The sequence below is a fragment of the Salvia miltiorrhiza genome, chromosome 2 (genome assembly GCF_028751815.1).
Source record: "Salvia miltiorrhiza cultivar Shanhuang (shh) chromosome 2, IMPLAD_Smil_shh, whole genome shotgun sequence".
NCBI classification, from domain to species: domain Eukaryota; kingdom Viridiplantae; phylum Streptophyta; class Magnoliopsida; order Lamiales; family Lamiaceae; genus Salvia; species Salvia miltiorrhiza.
In genome coordinates, this window is record NC_080388.1 from 17,163,491 (window position 1) to 17,185,732 (window position 22,242).

Sequence of the window (22,242 nt, forward strand, 5' to 3'; positions counted from 1 at the left end):
AACTTGATTATAAAATAAAGTTTTTTAAAATGCATTGTCTTGCAAATGTATAACTTAAACTTTAATATATCTCAAAGAATTTGTTTACATGCTCTAACATATAGTTAAGAAATTTATATATATGGAAAAGGAAAATAACATTGTTTTGTTATTCATCAAATTTAATTACTCCCTCCGTCTCACAAAAACATAAACAATTTATCATTTTGGGGTGTCTCACAAAAACATGAACATTTTCATTTTTGTACATTATCCCCTTATTTTTTATCCCTCATTTTCATACTTATTCACCAAAAAAAAAAAAAATCATCATAGCCCACCACTATTTTTTTTTTCAATTAACTCATTACACTTTATAAAGTGGAACCCATTTTCCACTTACAATAACTCTCAACTAACATTTCTTAAGACTTGTGTCACTCCCAATTTATAACAGCCCGGCTCCAGACTTGACGGCTGTTCCCACAGACCAACAGAGTCTTTTCTAGCGTGTTTTGTCCTCATTCGCACCTATAAAATCATTTAAGCTCTCCTCGAATATGCAGTCTCATGCCTGCATATTTTCATAATCCCTCTCGTTCGGGTGTGTTCCGGTTCTTCTTTGTGCCCCTCCGCTTGGAAGTCTTAATCAGAGCCGCTCATTGTCCGTACCTCTTTGCACCCACGATCAATCCGTACTTCGTCCCCGGGTGCTATAGGCCCACCAGTTTCCGCTTGGTTCGTACCCGAACCACACCGTACTGGGAGAGGTTCGGCTGTGATACCACTTATAACAGCTCAGCTCTAGACTTGACGGTTGTCCCCACAGACCAACAGAGTATTTTCTAGTGTGTTTTGTCCTCACTCGCACGCTCCCTGAGAAACTTTCCAGGGGGTCACCCATCCTGAAATTGCTTCAGTCTTAACCTTGGAGTTTCTTTTACATGGGCACCAGAAAAGAAGATGCATCTTGTTGATATGAGTAGCACCTATCAAATCATTTAAGCTTTCCTCGAATATGCAGTCTCATACCAGCATATTCTCAGAATCCCTCTCGTTCGGGTGTGTTCCGATTCATCCCTGCGCCCCTCTGCTTGGAAGTCTTAATCGGAGCCGCTCCTTGTCCGTGCCTCTTTGCATCGGCGATCACTCCGTACTTCGTCCTCGGGCGTCACACAATTGCTCACATTGTGAGACGGGGGGAGTATAACTTATATGTGGAACCCAACTTAGAGAATTTAATCAAGCCCATCTTCTAATTAAATGATTTATGTTTAAGATTGAGCCCACACTCGATTTAGTCAAAAGGCTTAATAACTGGAACCCAATTCATCACTCTCTCTATTCTTTTCTTAAAACATGTTTCCTCTCTCTCCCTCATTCTCAAAACACGCCACCTCATTCATCACTCTCACTATCTCTGCCTTCAAATTCGGTGTTCGTTCCCTTTATTCTCTTTCTTAACTCCGATGAGTGCCGCCATGGCCACTGCCTCCTTGGGGCCAACCCTTGTGTAGTAGCACGTGGGACGATGGCCTTGGACCCCAAAATTTAGGCCCAATAGTAATAATGCCCTATTAAAAAATATTATTTTCCTAATTCACTCTAAGTCAGCGGCAAAAACAACAAATATATATAGGGAAGCGCTCCAATGAGACCCTCTATTTTTAGTGAGATCTTAAACACGATCTTATGCGTTTATTTTATCAATCCTATGGCTGATATTGTACCTAGAGGGCAAATTTTTTTCTCAGAGTTCGAATCCTGGAGGGAGCGAAATATTTTAAATTTCGTTATTCATCAATTGTCACACCCCAATTCTTGAAAGAATAAATACAATCGAGATGCAACCAAATCATAGAATTAACACAAGGAAAAGTCCTTATTAAAGCCCGAATAATAAGATAACAAGTCGGGCTAGGCCCCCTTTGGATCACAAGTTTTGTTTCACGCTTCTGATAACCAGTATTCATTAGCATAAAATTAGGAGTTAAGAGTTTAAGCTCAATCAGAGATGTCATTCTAAATCTAACATGAAAGTCTTAAGTTGAGAAAACAAAAGACAAATTAAGAGTTATTGCTACAGCAGAAGTCTAAATAGGAAATTAAACCCTAGCCTAAGCTCAGTCCCATCAGCACCAGCCAGTCAACCTGAAAATATTTGAAAGCGGTTATTATAGAATCGCGGGGTCTGTAATAGCCCATAGCACTGACATACCCCATTTTAACCGAATAGCAACCCTTATCTTCAAACTTCCAATAGCACTTATCATCTTGAGCTGAAGACTTAATATCGATGGTTAAAATACCAGTAAGCTCGTGTGGTAGGAAGTAGTTCCTCAACAGATCCACGTCTCACTCATGATCTTCGATTATGGATAAAATACCAACTTTCGCTCCCACTGCCCACATTATCTCTACCCACATTCCCACTAAGTTAATCCCAGGATCCATGCATCTGCGAAGGCCCTAACGTTGCTCCCAGTTCCAATATTACACTTTAAACCAACGTCCAACGAATCCCGGCCCCAACAAATCTAGCGCTAGTCATACGAACAGTTCGGGATCACTTTAGCCTCCATAATGTCATAATTTCTGAAATATCGACTTTTCAGCACTTGGGCTACCAATGAGTGTGGGAATTTAATGAGTCTCCACACTTGCTTAGCTAAAAGAGCTTAGTTAAAAACTGAGATCTTCCGAAAACTAACTTCTCCTTTCGATTTTTACTCACACAGACAATTCCACGAGGTCCAATGCAGATTTTTCCCCATTTTCTTTTCATCCTAGCAGAAATTGCAACAAAGTTTCTCAATATCTTCACAGCTAGACATGAGGACTTTGAAGAAAGTCATCGTAAGTTGGTATGGATTGTAGCACCGATTTAATGAGAACTTTCTTACCATCCATAGAGAACCCACTTGTGTTTCCGGCTGCTCAACTTCTTACAAATCCTCTCACATAAGTAGTCAAACTGTAATTTCTTACTATGCAAAACTAAGGTTGGAAGACCCAAGTATATAGAGTTTCCATTAGTTTCTTTAATCCCCAATGATTTATGCTTAATTGTTCTAAATTTTGGGGTTTGCATGAGCTTATTTTAAGATAATCTTCTAGAAATTGGTGCGTTTTATGTGTTATTTTATGCTTTGCAAGAGATTTAGGTTTTATAGATGGAAGAGTGCAAATTTTCAAGATTTTGGGCTAAGAATCGTGTTTATGTGCATACTCTGGACTGCAGAGCTGAAAAGCCCGCTGCAGAGCTGAAGGCCTGCGCCAGAGTGTGAAGGCCCGTATTACAAAGCAGAGCAGAGACGCTCGACAGAGCAGAGCTACGAAGATAGCTCTGTAGCAGAGCAGAGCAGAGCCAACATGCAGAGCAGAGCCGAAATCTCCAGAGCTGAACTTCCCTAGCATAGCTGAAATCTCCAGAGCAGAGCTAACTCGATAGAGCTAAAATACGCGCCAGAGTAAACCCGGAAGAGCATAGTCAACTTTACAGAGCTGACTTTTCAGCTCTGCACTTATCGCAGAGCTGAATTTTACGGAGCTAACTTATGCAGCTCTGATTGACAGAGTCAACTATGCAGAGCTGACTTTTCAACTCTGCACTTCTCAGAGCGCGCTACTACAGAGCTGATTTTTAGCTCTGCCTTGCCTTTGCAGAGCCGAATATCCAGAGTTCGCGTATGCTGCCAGAGCTACATTTTTCACCAGAATGGAGATGACTTGCAGAGCACGCCAGCTGGAGTTACCTTATCTTACACGATTTTATTGCCTTTAGAGTTCTACTTTGCATGGTAACTTTCATGGTGATCAAGAAGAATTTGAAGTCTATAAATAGGGCTTAGTTATTCATTGTAAAAATCAATCCCTTTTGCCTCCAGGCGTGTAGTTAGATAATTCCTTTTGCCCTAATCTTTAGTTTCCGCCAAGTTAGCTAAAGCTTAGGTTTATTGCATTTCTAGTGTTAGTTTCTATTATTGTTCTTAGTTAGTTTAGTATAGTTCTTTCAATTCATGTTTTAGATTAGTTCCCGTTTAGAGTTGTAATTACGTGACAGATTACTTCTCGAGACGAATAACGGTATTTCTTTAATCAAGTTTATTTATTTGCTTTTGCCTGCGTTTCTTTAATTTATGCAATTTAAATTCTGCAATTTAAATTATGCAATTTAGTTTCTGCCTAGTTAGATTAGATTAGAGATTTTAATTAAAGTTATTTAAATTCAATTTGCCTAGTTAATTCTTTACTTTAAGTTCATTTAATTTTGCCTAGGGTTTAATAGTTTCTTGCCTAGATAATTTTAAGATTAAGTTTTAGTTAAGTTTAATTTACACGCATTTGTTAATAATTCTTTTCATGCCTAGATAATTCTTTAATTTATGTTTCTAGTTAAGTTTACTTTTCCCAGCTTTAGATAATTTTACAGCTTTAAATCCATAGTTTATAGTTTTTGTTGTGACATAATTAGTTGCCCTTAAAGATCTTCATTGAGAGACGACTTTGGGTTAGCTTATCACTGCTAGAATGTCCTTGTTCTATTGCAAGTCAATCTAGAGGTGTTTAGGTTGAGTCACCCAACTCCACAACAATATGATCAATCTCTTCCTACTTGGTACATGGGCTAAAAGAAATAGAAGATTCATCAAAAATTATTTCTTGGCTCGAAGCTCGTTCATAAATCTAGAACACTTCATTAATATTACTGACACACTCGACACATTGGCTTGTCGCTTCAAAAAAGACTAGACCGATGAAAAAAAGATTAGTAATAAACAATCCATTCCGTGCCAACTTCAGCCCGCTTAGTAACCCTTATCGTTCATAGCTTCGTAAGAGAGACGAAAGGCCATAACACAAACCACAAAGAGAAAAGGGAAGAGAGGGCAACCTTGTCACAAGTCCTTGGATGGACATAGCAAGTCATAAACCTTGCGGTTAACCACAAAAGATAACTCCACAGAGGTAATGCAATGCATCACAAGACGAATGATCCTCTCGGGAAATCTTATCACACACATATATCCTGCAAGAAGGTCCATTCCACTCTATCATAGGTCTTCCGTTATCTCAATCCATGCATGCATTCGTAGCCTACAATGATATTATCCAAAATTAATCGCCGAGGAATAAAAGCACTTTGCGAGTCTTCAATGACCGACGTCAAATAAGTTATCATGAAGTTAGCAAGAGCCTTAACAACGACTTTATATGTCGTATTGCTCAAGCTGATGGGACGAAAATCCTTCACTTTCTGCGGTTTCTTGATTTTAGGAATAAGCACAATCAAAGTTTTATTCCACTATTTTAGGTCCCCATTGATATTCATAATATTGAGAATTTCTCTAGAAATTCCATCACCTATCTTGCCCAAGAATTTATGGAAAAAAAGGGGTGGATAGCCGTCAGGACTCGACGCTTTGTTGGGATTCATTTGGAAACGAGCTTTCTGAATCTCCTTGTTTGTGAACCATGTTCAGGTCGTGCTTCTCTTCTTTATTGAGCGCTAACGTCACAATGTTAGTTACCCTCGACACATATCTGGCAGAAGGTTTATTGGACTTAAACAATTATGCAAAATAACTCTGGATAACAACTGCCTTCTTCTATTCATTCTTCATTGTATTGCCCGTAGCATCAATGAGAGACGCAGTAGAATTCTTCTTTCTTTGTTCATTGAAAAAAGTATGAAAGTATTTGTTCATTGAAAAAAGTATGAAAGTATTTAGTATTACGATCCCCAAGCCCCAGCCAATTGGCTCTTGATTATTGCTTCCAATGAATCTCTTCCACCTCTGTAAGTTTTTTGATCTTATTGTTGATGGTGTTTAGCTCACAGGCCGAGTTTACATCAGCCCTAGAAATGATCTTCTTATGTTTGCTCCTGAGCTCCCCAAATTTCTTGGACGAGGCTTCAAACTTGTTTTGGGACCAAACCTTCAAAAATGTCGTACAACGCTCCAATTTGGTACCAAGAGGTAAGCCTCTAGCCTACGTCTAATGAGTTAAGAGATCCGTAGTAAAAGTGGGAGCAATCAACCACTTTTGCTCAAAATGGAACCGTTTCTCGCCACCCGTAAAAACAATGCGTTCTTTATGCTCAAGAGTAATCAGGGTTGGTCGTATCCATATATATGCCGATCTAAGACACGTGCTGATAAATCAGCAAACCTCATTGCCAACCTCATTCACCAGAAGAAGATCCAATTGAAAGAACATGGCATTCGCGTCCTTACGGTGGATGAACCATGTAAACTCAACATCACTATGAACCGTCTTAATTGATCGAATTAGACCTTTTAAGATAGGATAAATATCAATTTAAACCCCAAATTATTTTTGCACTATCAATTATATCTTGAATTATCGATTTTATTTTTGTTAGATATTGAGCTATTAATTTTGTATCAATTGTATCATTCATCCATTTTTTTGCTCTGAAAATTTAACGTGGCACGCCGGATAGCACAATATTTTTAGAATTATTCTTCTCTTAACCTAAATTGTACAAAACTACATCATTATATGCCTTACTAATTAAAAGTTTAAAGGTTAAAAAATGGATAAAGGATATAATTGATACAAAATTGATAATTAAAGATTTAAAAAATATTTTTAATAATTTAGGATATAATTAATAGTGTTAAAATAATTTGGAGTTTAAAGTGATATTTAATTATTTATATGTAAAATAATCTAGAATAGTTTTATAGTTTAGATAATTTGATGTTTTACAAAAATGTAAAACAGCTATATATATTCTTTGTAGAGGAAACCCTACGATGAAACCATACGCCGCCTCCAAAGCCCTTTTCCGTTGATCTTGTCGCCGGGGGCTGTGGTTTCGCCTGATGCTGCCTTCCATGGAGCTCTCCTCACATCGTGATTTTCCTGTTGTCTCGAACAACTTCTCTCGGTCGTCGCCAAGTAATGAACCTTTGATGGATCGGTTGGATAGTAACGAAAGCTCGAAGAATCGGAAGGCTACCCCAGCCGGTTCTTCGGAAAAAGCTATCATGAAAGATTCTGACCCCGATAATAAATCCTCCCCTACGCCGCAAACCCTAATACGGCTAGGGTTTCCTACTCTTCGAAACTCAAGGATGCTTCAGCCAAGCCTCCGGATGTTTTAGCACAAGACTTTTGCTCTCTCCATCCGATTAAGAAAAACAACATTCTCACGTTTGACGTTCCAGATGACCTTTATCAAGAACAACTTCAGAATTTCAAATTTGCGCTTCATGCAAGGCTCATATTGCAAAAAGGGGATTCGCCAAGGGCTGCGAAGGATATTCAAACGGAACTTCAATCCATCTGGAACATATCTGATTCCTGGCAGGTAATTCCTATTGGAAAAGGATTCTTTACTCTACGATTCTCTGGGGAAAGAGATCTTGCGCTGGCCAAATCAAAAGCCTTCTGGAAGTTAAGGACTGGCCTACTCAAAATTCGAGAATGGACTCCTCTCTTCAACCCCTACAAGGAATCGGCTGCATTATCACAAGTGTGGATGCGGATTTATTATCTCCCGCATGAGATATGGCATCCGGAAATAATTTCGGGAATAGCGCGATCGGTTGGATCGCCAATCAAAATCGATGGTTCGACCTTTCTGGGATCGGTGGGCCATTTTGCCAGGGTTTTTATGGAGATTGACATGACAAAGGAAATCATATACTCGCTAAAAGTAAATAGGGGGTCGGCCTCTTTTGACATCGAATTTGTTTACGAAAACCTACCGTACTTCTGTGGAGTTTGCAGAAAAGTGGGACATTCGTCAGACAAATGCAGGTACAATAAGGATCATAAAGAGAACCAGGGTTTAGAAGAAAAACATAAGGATCTTGCTGGGAAGGAGAAAAAGAACATTGATGTGATAGAACGGAATAGGGAGAATAAGACTAGTGGGAAGTCTTGGCAGGGTGTAAAGGCTCCGGAAACTTCAACAAAAAATTCTTTCGAAGCTCTTGCGGTGGTGGAGTCGGAGAATACCTCTCTGGAAGACACTCCTAAGGGAGATAAGCTCGCCGACACTATGATTCAGGAAGGGCCAGCAAAGGAGGTGGTTAATCCTGCTGGAGTGAACAACGAAAACTTGGTTGAGGGGCTGGCTACCAGCGACGAAGATGAAGAAGAGCAGCCGCTGCCAAATCCGGCGACTGGGAATATGATAGAATCCCAATTCGTGAACGCGGTAAATAACCTGGTTACTGAGGAGATGGAATGGGTCAAAGAGAAGGAAAAACTCTCTGCTGCAAAAAAAATTGAAGCTTCAAAGTTTCAAGCGAAAATGGATACGGCTATCGGTAAAACTACGGAACAGGCACCCATCAAAAGAGTGTTGCGTTATACTGCTAAACAGATTCCAATGGGCAAGGAATTGATCAAGAATAAGAAGACTAAAGCTAGCGAATCTAGTAAGAACCAAACTAAGCATGAGTCGGGTAAGCCTGGAATCGAAGTCGTTAACGAACAGTTGAGATTGGCTCATGCTGCAGGGAGGAATCCTCGGGACTTTGTGATTGACTCCTCCAATAGCCCACATATGCGCACTATGTCGAATGTTGCTAATCAAAGTTGGGCTGATGAAGTTGAGAATGAGGATCTTTCCTCAGCAACGGACTTCAGTAGACAATGAATATTATTTCTTGGAATGTTAGGGGGCTCAATGAGGAAACTCGTCGAGCACTTTATGAGCATTGTAAGAGATTTCATCCTATTCTTATGGGCATTTATGAACCTAAGAATGATTTTTCTAAAATTCCTGTTGCTTATTGGAATTCTATCGGTCTTTTTCCGACTTTTCAAAATGTACGGCAAGGACGGAGTCCGAATATCTGGGTTTGTGCTGCACCGAATGCTGCTATTTCTTTGGTTTTTTCTTCCAGCCAAACGATTATTGTGGATTGCGCTTGGAATAACATTTCTTTCCGGGCGGCTTTTATCCATGGAGATAACACGTACACTGAACGTCGATACTTGTGGATTGATTTGTTGAGCCATATTGTGGAGAAAATAATTATTATCGGAGATTTTAATGCAGTTAAAGGGGCACACGAACGGAAGAGCACTTGTCTGCCTAACGGTACTTCGTGCAGGGAGTTTGGGGATTTTATTGCGGCTTCGGGGCTAATTGAAGCTAACTCTACGGGGGTTTTTTTTTACGTGGTGTGGTAGACGCAATTTGCCTTCTCATGTCGAATCTGTTCTGGACCGTGGTTTGTTTTCTTCGGATTTTGCTAATTTATGGGATTATCTTAATATTCATGTTCTGCCAAGGTTCCCTTCAGACCATTCACCTCTTATTCTCCAATGTATGGGGAGAGCTTTTGTGAAAGGAAGCCCTTTAAATTCCTTAATATGTGGTTGACTCATCAGGATTTTCGGGAGTTTGTGAAAGCTTCCTGGCATGCGAATATTAGCATTAATTGTCCTCTTTTGAAGGTGATGGTGAAACTGAAAAGGCTGCGCTCGAGTCTTAAAAGCTGGAACAAAGAGGTCTTTGGGCACGTGGATGTGGATATCAATCAGATGCAGATGGATTTGGAGAGGATTCAAACAAGAATTTCGACTGAAGGCTACTCGGACACTCTTTTTGACGAAGAAGTGGAGGCTCAAGCTCGTTTGAGTACGAAGCTGCTGCGAAAAGACTTATTACTGAAACAGAAAAGTAGGATTCGCTGGTTAAATGACGGGGACAGAAACACAAGTTTCTTCCATAACTCGATCAAGGCTAGAAAGAAGCAGCTTCATATTCCGCAGTTAAGAATTGATGGGACGGACTCTTATGATCAAGATGAGATTGCAGCACACATCGTTCGTTATTTCTCCAATTTGTTTGCTGACTCAACTGGTAATGCGGTCACAACTGATGATGTGAGGTATTTGGTGAACACTACAGTTTCTCAAGCGCAAAATAATCTTCTTACTTGCATCCCGATGGATGAGGAAATTAAGGCCGCGGTCTTTGAGTTGGGGGGGGACAGTGCAGCCGGCCCTGATGGATTCACATGGGTCTTCTTTCAACATTGCTGGGAGATCATCAAAGCGGATATTTGTTTGGCTGTTAGAACGTTCTTCAACAAAAACTATCTACCTCATGGACTTAATTCCAACACGCTGATTCTTATACCTAAAAAAGAAGTGGTTGAAACGGTGGCGGACTTGAGACCTATTGTTCTGTCCAACTTTTTCTTTAAAATACTCTCTAAGATCCTGGCGACTAGGCTCAGTGATGTGGCGGCCGAATGTGTTTCGCCGAATCAATTTGGTTTTATCCGTGGTCGCTTGATTCATGACTGTATTATGCTCGGCTCGGAAGGCATTAACTGCATGAACCGTTCGTGCAAAGGCAAAAATATGGCTTGTAAAGTGGATATTAAAAAGGCCTTACGCTGAACTGGCGTTTTATCCGGTGTGCTATGGAGGCTATGGGCTTTGATCAGCGTTTCCTGGATTGGATTTCTACTATTTTTGTGTCAGCACGACTCTCTATTCTGTACAACGGGAAACTCTTTGGCTACTTCGCCTGCTCTCGTGGGGTTAGACAGGGAGATCCGCTTTCGCCTATTATTTTTGGCATCGCTGAAGACGTTCTCAGCTGTATGTTCATCAAGGCGGTAGAAGATAATTGTCTAACGCCGATGAAAATGAGCCGTGCGAGTTACTTTCCTTCTCACTTGTTATACGCTGATGACATTATCTTGTTTTGCAAGGCTACAACTAAGAATGCTCGTATGATTCGTAACATCTTACAGAGATATGGTGAGCTCTCGGGACAAATTTGCAGCCAGGAAAAGTAGCATATTTATTACGCCAAAGGAGTCACGTTAAGTTATCAAAGACAGATTGGTAGGATTCTTCGCTTTCGTGTGGGACAACTGCCGTTGATTTATCTGGGTGCCCCTTTGTTTGTTGGAAGACCTAAAGCTATTCATCTCGCTGCTATAAAAGATAGAATTATTAACAAGTTCTCTCGTTGGAAAGGCTCCCAGCTTTCTATCGCTGGGCGTATTTGCCTTGTCCGTTCCGTCATTCAGAGCTCCATCGTACATACGATGATGATCTATAAATGGCCTAGCTCTCTTATCAAGGAGTTGGATAGATCCTGCAGAAACTTCATTTGGATGGGCAACATTAACAAAAAGCCGTCTTGTGCTGTAAGTTGGGAGCGTGTTTGTGCGATTAAGGAGGAAGGTGGTCTTGGGATCTGATCGTTTAAAATGATGAATGAATCCTTTCTTATGAAACTCGCTTGGAAAGTGATTGTGGGAAGCTTTTTTGGGTTCGATTTGATGAAAAGCAGATACCTGAATGACGTGGATAGGCCACGCTCGGATTTCTCTACTTCTTCGATTTGGGTCGGTATTAGGTGTCTCATACCTGACCTCATTGAAGACTCCTACTGTTTGCTTGGAAAAGGCTCGTCGGTGTACTTCTGGCATGACGACTGGCTCGGCTACAACATAGCCGATAGGATTAATTTGCCGACTTTTATGCGATCAAGATTAAATCAAACGGTGGCAAATTATTTCTATGACGGAGTCTGGCACTTCTCGCAAGATTTTATTGAAGAATTCCCTCACATTGTTTGTGATATTTTGCTCCTGCCAATCGGCGATGATGAGGATGTCAGACTATGGAAACCGTCTGTGCATGGGGACGTTACTTCTGCCCTTGCTTTTGTTTCAAAATGTCATCGTTTCCCTTGTGTCTCTTGGGGTCGTTGGTTGTGGGAAAATTACATCCCTGTTCGTCGGTCCATCACTTGTTGGAGAGTTATTTTAAACCGGCTGCCTACGCGGGACAAACTTATTCGACAAGGTCTGGTTTCACCCAACTATTGCTCCCTTTGTTTTCAAGAGGCAGAAGACATAAGTCATGTCTTTTGGTCGTGCGACAAAGTGCAACCGGTCTGGACAGAGTTCCTGGGTTGGTTCAATCAGCTGAAGGGGAGACACTGTGTTGACATTCATAGTTTTCTCATTTTTTCTTGGTCTATAAAGTGGAGCTCGCAAATTAATGTTTTCTGGAAACTTGGAGTTGTTTCGGTGATCTGGGCGATCTGGAATGCGCGTAATAAAAGTCATTTTGATGGAGTCTATTTTCAGAGCCGTGCTATCCTTAGCTTTATCAAGTCGACTTTCTTGGAGGTGGAAATTTTTTTTTCCAAGATTGGTTGTATTAACAACACCTAGGCGGACTACCTAATCATTCAAAATTTAGGTGTTAAAGTTAAACAACGGCCGTCGCCGGAGTTCACCTCGGTTTATTGGTCGCCGCCTGCGTTTGCTTGGATCAAAGCAAATACGGATGGTTCGGCGGTTAGGGCGCCTGGTCGTATTTGTGCAGGGGGAGTTTTCAGAGATTGGCGAGGCTTTGTAAGGGGCTGTTTCCATGTGGAAGGAGGTACGGGGTATGCGTTTGAAGCGGAACTTTTAGGTATTATTACTGCTATAGATTTTGCTCACCATTGCGGCTGGTTTAAGATCTGGTTTGAAGCGGATTCGGCATACGTTGTTAACGCCCTGACGACTAAATCAAGTAAAGTTCCTTGGAGATTTCAAGCTATGTGGAGAAGAGCTCTTTCATTCCTTGATCATATGGAATTTAGAATAACTCATATTTTTAGAGAAGGGAATGTTCCTGCGGACATTATGGCTAGTCCACACACCCCCGAGGGACGTTGGACTCACAATATTCTGCTGATTTACGATGCCGTCATTAGGGATCTATCGGTGCATAGCTATGTACGACAAAAATAGGCTGCTTGTTTTTCTGGATGGGGACTTTCGACAAACAATAGGCGGGCTCGCCTATGAGGAACTGTTTTGGAGCTGGGCAGAGGTTTTCTTCGGTTTTGGTTGGTGCTCTATTCTGAATTTACGCGACTTCAAGGTCTCTGTTCGGATTAAGAGAGATTTTTGGCACCTTGGGTGTAAACTTCCGGACATTTTATCAAACACCTGGTGGCTTTGCAGTTGCTGCGTTGGGAGAGCTCCCGTCTGGGCTGGACAGCATGCTGATTGGAGGTGCTGGAGAGCTTACGGGAAGTCTGGAGATGGAGGGCATAAAGAAGTGTTGCGGCGACGACATATAACCGGCCGCACTACTTTGCATGCTCGTTGGGGTTCTCCGGTTTGGTCTCGCTGTTTGTTGATGGCGGGTAGGCAGAGGAAAGGTTGGAGGCGACGGCATATTACCGGTCCAACAACCTTCCGGCATGATTTCTGGACGAGGATTTTTCGGCGTTCTCGGTTTAGGCGACGGCATCTCACCGGCCTCAACTGGAATCTCCTCGCAGACTCTCCTCGATTCCCTAGTTTTTTGGTCTTAGAGTTGTGGGATGGTTTATGGCAACGGAGTATAACCGGCCATACCCCTCATGGTTCGATGATAGAGCATAGGGCTACGGCGTATCACCGGCCTTTTGCTCTTTCTGTGTGTCTTTTTCGGTGGTCAGTTGGCGACGGCGTCTCACCGGCCTTCTGGCTTTGTCTTATGTTTTGCTTTTGTTCCTTTTTTCTGAGCCGGGATGGTTTAGGGACGATGCTTAGGCCGGAGTTCCTGAAACTTTATCTTCCGCTCTTCTTTTTTCTTTTGTAGACGGGTACTCTTTTTTCCTCTTACGGTTTTTCCCATGGGATTTTCTGTAGGAGGGTTTTAATGAGGCCCGGCCCTTAGAGCACTCCCAGCAGATCACCTAAATGCATCACTAACTCTAACTTTAGGCTAAAACAATTAAAAATGAGATAAAAAATGCATCCAGCAGATTCCCTAAATTGGATGGGGCCCACAAAATTTTTTACACCCACCTAAATTCAATCTTAAATTTACACCCACCCTAAATTTATTTTAAGCTTATAATTAGTAGGGCCCACACATAATTATTATTTTTATGTAAGAAAATAGGAGATCTGGTGTATGCATTTATAAAATCGAGATCCTAAAATTAAATAGGGAAGCTTTAGGGAGGAATATAGGAGCATAATTTTGGGATTTCTGCTGGGAGTGCTCTTAGTTTACGTTTCTGTGCTCTCAAGGCTTTAGAACTCTCGCTTTTGTTCTCTCCTTTTTTTCGTTCCTTTATAAAAATGCAATTTAATAAAAAATAATATATTTCCGAATAATTTGAGAAAGTTAAAAAAGAGGCATTGACAAAACATAACGTGAAAAGGGTCAAAATCTCTGAACCCCGAGCGATGGAGGGGTGGTATCTTTATTAAGGGTCGGAGGAGAGCGGAGGTGATCTCGAGATATGTCGTCGGCCGCTGACTACAACGATCGCGCCATTCTATTGCGCTCCAATTCGTTGGGCTCCGACGACGATCTGGAGCACGGCGCCGCTCATTCCCCCAAAACCAGCAGCAAGGGGGGCGGCCTCGCCTCCGATCTCTTGAAGCGCCTCGATCGCGGCCTTACCGCTTCCGGCCGCCGATTGAGCGTCCACCACCGCATTTCCTCTTCTTCCCCCTCCTCTCCCTCCTCTGATCACCCTAATGCCGCCGCCACCGCCGATGATTCGCTCGCCGACGGTGCACCGCCGGAGTGGGCGTTGCTGCTTATCGGCTGCCTCCTCGGCGTTGCTACCGGCCTCTGTGTCGCCTCTTTTAATCGTGGGGTTAGTTCAAGTTCTGATTTTGAGTGCTCTTTTATTGGATTGGCTATTTTGTGTCATGTAATCATGAATTTTTAGAGGACTTGTTTACACCTTATTCTGGAAAAGATGGCTGCAAATGGAGGGATGGTTGACTAAATTTGGTGGGTAGTTTTATTTGGCTGGGGATTTTTTTTTTTGAGTAATGACAGGAATTATTTGAAGGGGAAGTCTCATGCTATATGATGGAACTTCAATGTTATGAGTTTGTTGCAGTAGGTTGGTTAGATTGAAATTATAACTAGAATATATATTGATGCCCTGTTATTAAGAGTACTAGGATGAATGTTTTTTTTTTTTTTTTTTTTTTTTTTTTTTTTTTTTAAGTACCAAATAGAGTACTTAGTGTAGTAAACATGAAACGGTCCAACTTTCAGTTAGTGGCTAGCATGCTTGCTAATTTATTTGAGAGCCAAGAGGGTATATGGTAAGATTTTTGTATTGTTGTTCCCATCTTCCCAGTTCTTACAGTACAAAATATGATTGAGTTCATTGTGAACTTTCATGATATTAAGTGCATTGTGAACTTCCATTTTTCTAGATTTATTTTTGTGGAAGTAATTAAATTTTATTCAGTGTTGTGCTAAAACTGGGCAGTGATTTGATGGCAAAAGTTTGCTAAGATAATTTGCTATAACGCGATTATTATGTAGAATGAAGTTCAGCCTTCCTAAATAATAGGCATTATTTGTGAAACACTCATCTGGTCATCAGTAATAAACCTCGTTTAGTCTTAAAGTAGTAGGTCAGAACTGATTTTATATTCGTTATAAAGATTGAATTAGGTCTTAATTTTATTTATTTATTTATTATTTTTTCATTCAGGTACATGTGATACATGAATGGGCATGGGCTGGCACCCCAAATGAAGGTGCTGCTTGGCTTCGGATACAAAGGCTAGCTGATACTTGGCACCGTATACTTTTGATACCAGTCTTGGGTGGAGTTATTGTAGGTGTTTTGCATGGTCTACTAGAGATACTTAGTCAAATAAAGCAATCTACTTCTTCTCAAGGACAAGGCTTAGATGTGCTTGCTGCAATCTTCCCCATACTGAAGGCTGTCCAGGCTGGTGTGACCTTAGGGACTGGTTGTTCTTTAGGTCCTGAAGGCCCTAGTGTTGATATTGGAAAATCATGTGCTAATGGATTCTCAGTGATGATGGAGAACAATAGAGAAAGGAAAATTGCTCTTGTTGCTGCTGGTGCAGCTGCTGGAATTGCTTCTGGTATCCCCATGCCTATATCTTGTTTGATCTTTTATCACGTCAATGTATTATGATTTTTCAATTCTCCGTGATTTTCTGTCCATATCCAGATTATGATTGCCCTTTATCTGCTGTTTGTGTTAGTGTTAATGTATCTTTTTTTTTTGTGTTTGTTTTTTGTTTTATAACATTTTTTTGTTGGGGTTGGGAAGGTCTTTCTTGTAACCTTCATGAATATTTGGTGTTTGTTACTCCCTGTTTATGGTATTTATTGAATATGAAGATGGAAATATTAACTCTTGTGTTGACTAATTTTGATTAATCTTTATGAATGATCTGTCTCATTAATTCTCCATATGTACCTCAGGTTTTAATGCAGCTGTTGCTGGATGTTTCTTTGCCATTGAAACGGTTTTGAGGCCTCTCCGTGCTGAAAACTCTCCTCCATTTACAACAGCAATGATAATTTTGGCCTCAGTTGTCTCATCAACTGTATCAAATGCTGTTCTTGGGGAGAAGCAGGCTTTCACAGTGCCCACGTATGATTTGAAATCTGCTGCTGGTATTTTATCTGATTCTAGATTTTGAAAATCGTATTTGGGTCTGCTGTCTGACGATCTTGTTATTACTCATGAATAGCTCTGATGAATTTTCAGGATGAATTTGAAATCAGGCTTTCACAGTGCCCATTGTTTTCTATTTTTCTTGATCTTGGCATGTTTTGAATTCAAAACCTTTTGTTGTATCGTAAGATACAAAAAATATGTTAACCTCTATGTTTCGTTATTATTCTACATCACATGCTCTTAGCATACAGATGAAATGTGGTGGGCTCCTGGTTAAATAACAGCTACTGCTGGGATTTCAACTTGTCATTGTTACTTCATGATCTGTCAAATGATCGATGTGCTGCATTTCCTGATAGATTATACGTACTAGAAGAATGCCTTCATTAACTAATAAACAAAATTCATTCATTGCAAGTGAAATGAGTTCAATCACTTAATGGCATCTCTCTTGTCCAACATGAAAAACTTGCGGTCTTTTGCTCAGAATTTCATTGATGATCTTTAATCAATAGACCTGTCACATAATAAATTTGGTTGATGAAAAATCAAAGTTTAACCATTGACTTATGAGCAAAACTTAACTGTTGTATCTTGCTGAATGTGAATGTGTGTCTGACCATTGGATTCTCAAAATAATGGCTCAGAGCTACCATTGTACCTTATACTGGGAATGCTATGTGGAGTTGTAAGTGTGGCTTTCACTCGCTTGTTGGAGTGGTTCACGGACGCATTTCAGTTTATTAAAGAAAGATTTGGGCTTCCAGATGTAGTATGCCCTGCTCTAGGAGGTTTAGGAGCTGGTCTAATAGCACTCAAATATCCGGGAATATTATATTGGGGATTCACCAATGTTGATGAAATATTACGTACTGGAAAGACTGCTTCAGCTCCAGGAATCTGGCTACTTGCTCAGTTAGCTGCAGCAAAAGTTGTTGCTACTGCACTATGTAAGGGATCTGGTCTTGTTGGTGGCTTATACGCCCCAAGTTTGATGATTGGTGCTGCTGTGGGTGCTGTGTTTGGAGGCTGTGCTGGTGAGATTATCAACACTGCTATTCCTGGAAACACTGCTGTTGCTGAGCCACAGGCCTATGCTCTGGTAATATGCTCTGTTGCTTTCTGCTTGACTGTGACTCTTCTGTATATCTTTGGTTATGCCATCTAACTGTTTCCTTAGTCAATGACACTTTGAGTTCTACTATAGGTGGGAATGGCTGCAACATTAGCTTCAGTCTGTTCAGTACCTTTAACTTCGGTTCTTCTTCTGTTTGAGCTGACTAGAGATTACAGAATCTTGCTTCCCCTCATGGTAAACCTCTTGTTCAGAATTAAGATACTGTTCTACATCTTCGTGCTTCCCTAAAATTCTGCCAGATTCAAGTGCAATAAAGTAGCATGGTATCAACTCATGTTGTACAACTTCGCTTTTATAAGGGTCCAGCTCTAGGTCTTTCTTTTTACTTTTGAATTCTGTCTAGTTGCTTTAATGCTATTTTAGTTTCATTTGTTGTATCATGAAGTTATTTCTTGGATGCTGATGCATCTTCAATGACCTAAAAAGGGCAAGTGTGAATAAGTTTAAATAAACTCTAGTATACGTTTGGGGAATTATCAATGCTGATGACTCTTGAATCATATCATGTCATAGAGCTCTATGTTAGGAGTCTTGCATAGTTTGAGCCTTCTATTTTTATCATGTAAGGAATGTTAAATATCATGGATACTGCACATTTTTGGGCATATTGATATGAATGAAATGGTAATTGGATGATCTGGTATCAATATTAGTTACATAATGATAATAATAATGTCATTAATCTTTATGTATTTCAACCTGTAAATTTTCATTATGGTATTGGTATTCTTGTATCCAATAATTATGAGTTGTATTTTACTGTCAGGCAATGTTGTTGCAGTTCATTATCTGTTTTGATCTTCTCTTTCTCATTGAAATAGTTTCTAAAATTTAAAGTAATTTTTTTATGCATTAAAGTTTGTTGTAACATTCCCTAAAGTCTCATGTTTAACTCCAAGTTACTAAAAGAATTTCATATTTAGGAAAAAAACTTTGACCCATAGCCATGTCGATATCAATATTTCCACAATATTCCCACAAAAGGGAAATCGTGATATATCCATCACCTGCAATATTTTTTACCTTGCATGTGAAGCCATACATGATTAAAGCTATACCTGTTGATTGTTCCCTAGTATGTGGCCTTTGAATGGTTTACTATGATATATACCAATTTTTGGTGCTTATTTTAAATTTAACGAGTATCATTTTATAACGAGTTCCTTGGTTTTTACTCATTGCAACAGGGTGCAGTTGGATTAGCAATATGGGTGCCCTCTGTGACAACTCAGCCAAAAGAATCAGAGGTACCAGATACAAAGAGTTCTCCGCGAGGTTATTCTGCTGTTTCACCAAGTGAAGACAAAGATGATGATGTTTGGAGGCGAACTAGTCAAAGAAATGATATAGAACTCTCTGTCATTGAAAACTTCAATGGTTATAATCCAATAGATGTCGACATTTTACTGGAAAATATGAAGGTTCATCCTTTCCCTTTCCCTTTCGAAATTGTTCATCTAATAAAGCCAAGTAGTGCAACTTTTTCTTCACAGAACTTAACTTAAATGACGATTTTCCTACTTTATCAGGTGTCCCAGGCAATGTCAAGCAACTTTTTAAAGATTTCACTGAACCAAACTCTGAGGGAGGCCCTGAGTTGCATGCGTGATGGTCAGCAGAATTGTCTTCTTGTTGTTGAAGACAAAGATTGTTTGGAAGGAATCTTGACAGATGGGGATATCAAACGCTGGTTGACGAAAAAAGTTGGTGAATCTTCTAGCAGTGATTCAGATGTAAGTTCATTTCATTTTCTCAGTTATCTCAAAAAAATCCATTTTTGGATTACAAATTTCTATTTGTTGCTTCTCTTTCATGTCCAATCGGTACTGTTTGCAAATGATTGTTGATGTGTAATTGAATTTATTGTGAATCCTTTTTCAGGTAAATACTTGCACTGTTTCCTCTATCTTCACTCGTGGGATAAGCTATCATGGGCGAGAACGTGGACCTTTGATTTGTTATCCAGATACTGATCTGGCAATGGCAAAGCAGCTGATGGAGGCAAAGGGAATCAAACAGTTGCCTGTGATTAAGCGTGCGGAAGATTGTCAGAGAGAAAGGACAAGACGCAAGGTTGTGGGAATTCTTTATTGCGATTCAATCTGGACTTGTCTCAGGTAACTGCTAGTTAATAGTATATGCTATTCTCTTGCTGTTTCTCAAGGCCTATGTACCCTTTCATTGGGGTTTAAATTGATTTATGTGAATGCCTAGTTCTATGTGCTGCATGTGAAAAACCCTAAATTTAGATTTACAATTAAAATTTTTGATGGTTGCACTAAATTTAGAGTTCTACTTATCATCTCTCTTACATCTTTCTGATTGTCTAATATCTTGTGTTTGCCTTTTCTGCTTGTGCAGAGAAGAACTTTATCGTCAAAAGTCAGTCAAATTGCATGAAGAAGATGACTCTGGGAAGATGATAGCGATAACAAATGGCCATCAACGACAAAGCGTTTGATCAAATGCAATCAACATTTCATATGTGCGTGAGGCGAGAGGGATCAAAGAGCTTACACCAAAAAATCAGTTTTGCCCTGGGATTTTGCATCGGAAGGTGAAGGGGATTTTTCTCAGTCCTACGTTTTGAGGTTAGATTTATGGCTATTAATGATATTCCCACAGTTGACTATAAATGTAATCTAGCGCGTTACGTCTTTCTTGTACATGATAATTTACAGCAGTTTAAATTGTCAACTGACGGAAGATCTGAGTTACGTTGAATATTTTTGGCAGGAAAATGTAAGTTCTCGATGACCATCAATCAACTCTAATGTATAAAAGCTCATCCTATAATCAAATTTTGAATGTTGTATTGTATTTCATGCTTTTGAGTGACATAAGTGCCTCTATCCGGTCCAATTCATTATGACATTATTTTGTAGCAATCTAAGAAGTAAATCCGGATTGGTGGTCTTATACTAGATGGATAATATAATGAGGTATAAATTTATCATGTTAAAAACAGATTATATTTTGTTTATTTTAGATTATAATATATTTATTCGATTCTCTATAAGGTGGTTATAACTAAATATAGTTTATATTTATTCCATTCTTTTTAAGGTGGTAAATGTAGGTAGTCAATTGCACGTTACTATAAAGAGATGTATTGGTAAAGTCAATCATTTGTAAATTTGTAATTGGTGGCTGGTTGTAGAATGGCAGTTTGCGATTCTTCAAGATTAAGAGAGAGACGCCATTGAAGAAGATATGAGTAGGGAATTGAATTAGATTGAATATCACTGAATTTGATTCATATTTGTAAAAATAATTATATATTTAAATTAGTATCCGAATATCTTTCGAATTTTATTTACTATTCGTATTTGATTCGTACACTGATTAAAGAATACTTGAACTGAATTGAATATATTTAATTCCCGATTTTTATAGTTTATTTTAAAGCTTTGGTTATTATTATTGTTCATTTTTATCTTTATAAATATATATATATATATATATATATATATATATATTTACTTTATATCTATTTTATTCTTTAATTTTTAAAATATAAATAGGGTTAATATGCAAAAACACCCCTAACGTTACCACCCCAACTACACTTAAGTCCATAACCTAACGTTGATTAGCAACTAACACCCCAAAGTTCATTAAGTATTACAATTAAACCCACAAACAAACAATTTCTTTCACAAAATTAAGAAATTCAATTTTTTTTAAATCTAGATGGAGTAATATATACAAGAGGGAGTTTTCTCCCTCCATTTTTTTCCCACCATTTTTTCTCTCTTTTCTCCCACCAATTTTTTCATTATTTTTCATCCATTTTTTCTTTTACAATTTTTAATACTTTTCTAAATAATATCAAATTTAGTTTATGAAGAAATATATAATAAGCATCTTATGTTTAAGTTTGTAACAAAATATTTAATATGGTATAAAAATTATTAAAAATAAATTTAAAATAAATAAGTTATTAAAATATTCTATTTTCTTTCTCTTTGTTAAAATTTTACAATTCTTTTATTTATGTCTGTGTATGAAAATATTTATTTATATGAAAAAATTGATAGGAGAAGAGAGAAAAAATGGTGGGAAAAAATGGAGTGAGAAAACTCCCCTTTTATATATTATATAAATTGAAAAAATGAATTTCTTAATTTTGTGAAAGAAATTTTGTTTATGGTTTTAATTGTAGTACTTAATGAACTTTGGGGTGTTAGTTGCTGTCACACCCCAATTCTTGAAACAATAACTATAACTGGGTACGACTTATCATTTAATATGAACAAAGGGAAAAACCTTGTGAAATCCGAATAAAAGAGATAACAATCGGGCTTAGCCCCTTTGGATGAAGAAAGACAGGTATTCAAGTGATACGAATCCATCAACAAACATAATAACTTCAGGATCACAAGTTTAGTGTCATGCTTCAGATAACCAACATTTATAGAATGAAATAGTTGTGAATTTAAAAGTCTCGACTCAACAAAAGATGTCGTTTAGAGTCATAGCATAAAGGTCTTAAGTTAAGGAAAACAAAAGACATATACTGGCTAGTTCTACAGCGGAAGTCAAAATAAGGAGTTGAACTCTAGCCTCAGCTCATCCCGTCAGCACCAGCCATTAACCTGAAAAATAATTGAAGATTTTTGGGCTACGTACTAATGTACTTAGTGAGCTGCAACTTTTGAAACATTTCATAATCTGAAGGGCAGTTTATCCA

At 39.0% G+C, this 22,242-nt stretch overlaps 2 protein-coding genes across 3 annotated transcripts; both read left to right on the top strand.

Annotated features, from left to right (window-relative positions):
• The first annotated feature begins 9,342 nt into the window (after positions 1-9,342).
• On the top strand, positions 9,343-10,380 carry LOC131008071 (uncharacterized). Its single transcript, XM_057934972.1, has one exon. The coding sequence runs from the start codon at positions 9,343-9,345 to the stop codon at positions 10,378-10,380; it is 1,038 nt and encodes a 345-aa protein (XP_057790955.1).
• A 3,737-nt stretch (positions 10,381-14,117) lies between these two features.
• On the top strand, positions 14,118-20,369 carry LOC131011410 (chloride channel protein CLC-f). Of its 2 annotated transcripts, XR_009096905.1 has the most exons (10): positions 14,118-14,602; positions 15,464-15,866; positions 16,213-16,407; positions 17,059-17,513; positions 17,619-17,723; positions 18,737-18,970; positions 19,079-19,282; positions 19,431-19,666; positions 19,911-20,140; positions 20,286-20,369. XR_009096905.1 is itself a non-coding variant. In XM_057939221.1 (9 exons), the coding sequence occupies exons 1-9, from the start codon at positions 14,240-14,242 to the stop codon at positions 20,008-20,010; spliced, it is 2,295 nt and encodes a 764-aa protein (XP_057795204.1). In that variant the 5' UTR covers positions 14,118-14,239; the 3' UTR covers positions 20,011-20,369. The 2 variants fall into 2 exon arrangements, 1 of the variants encoding a protein (XP_057795204.1); XM_057939221.1 differs by having other exon boundaries at positions 19,911-20,369.
• Positions 20,370-22,242: the final 1,873 nt, after the last annotated feature.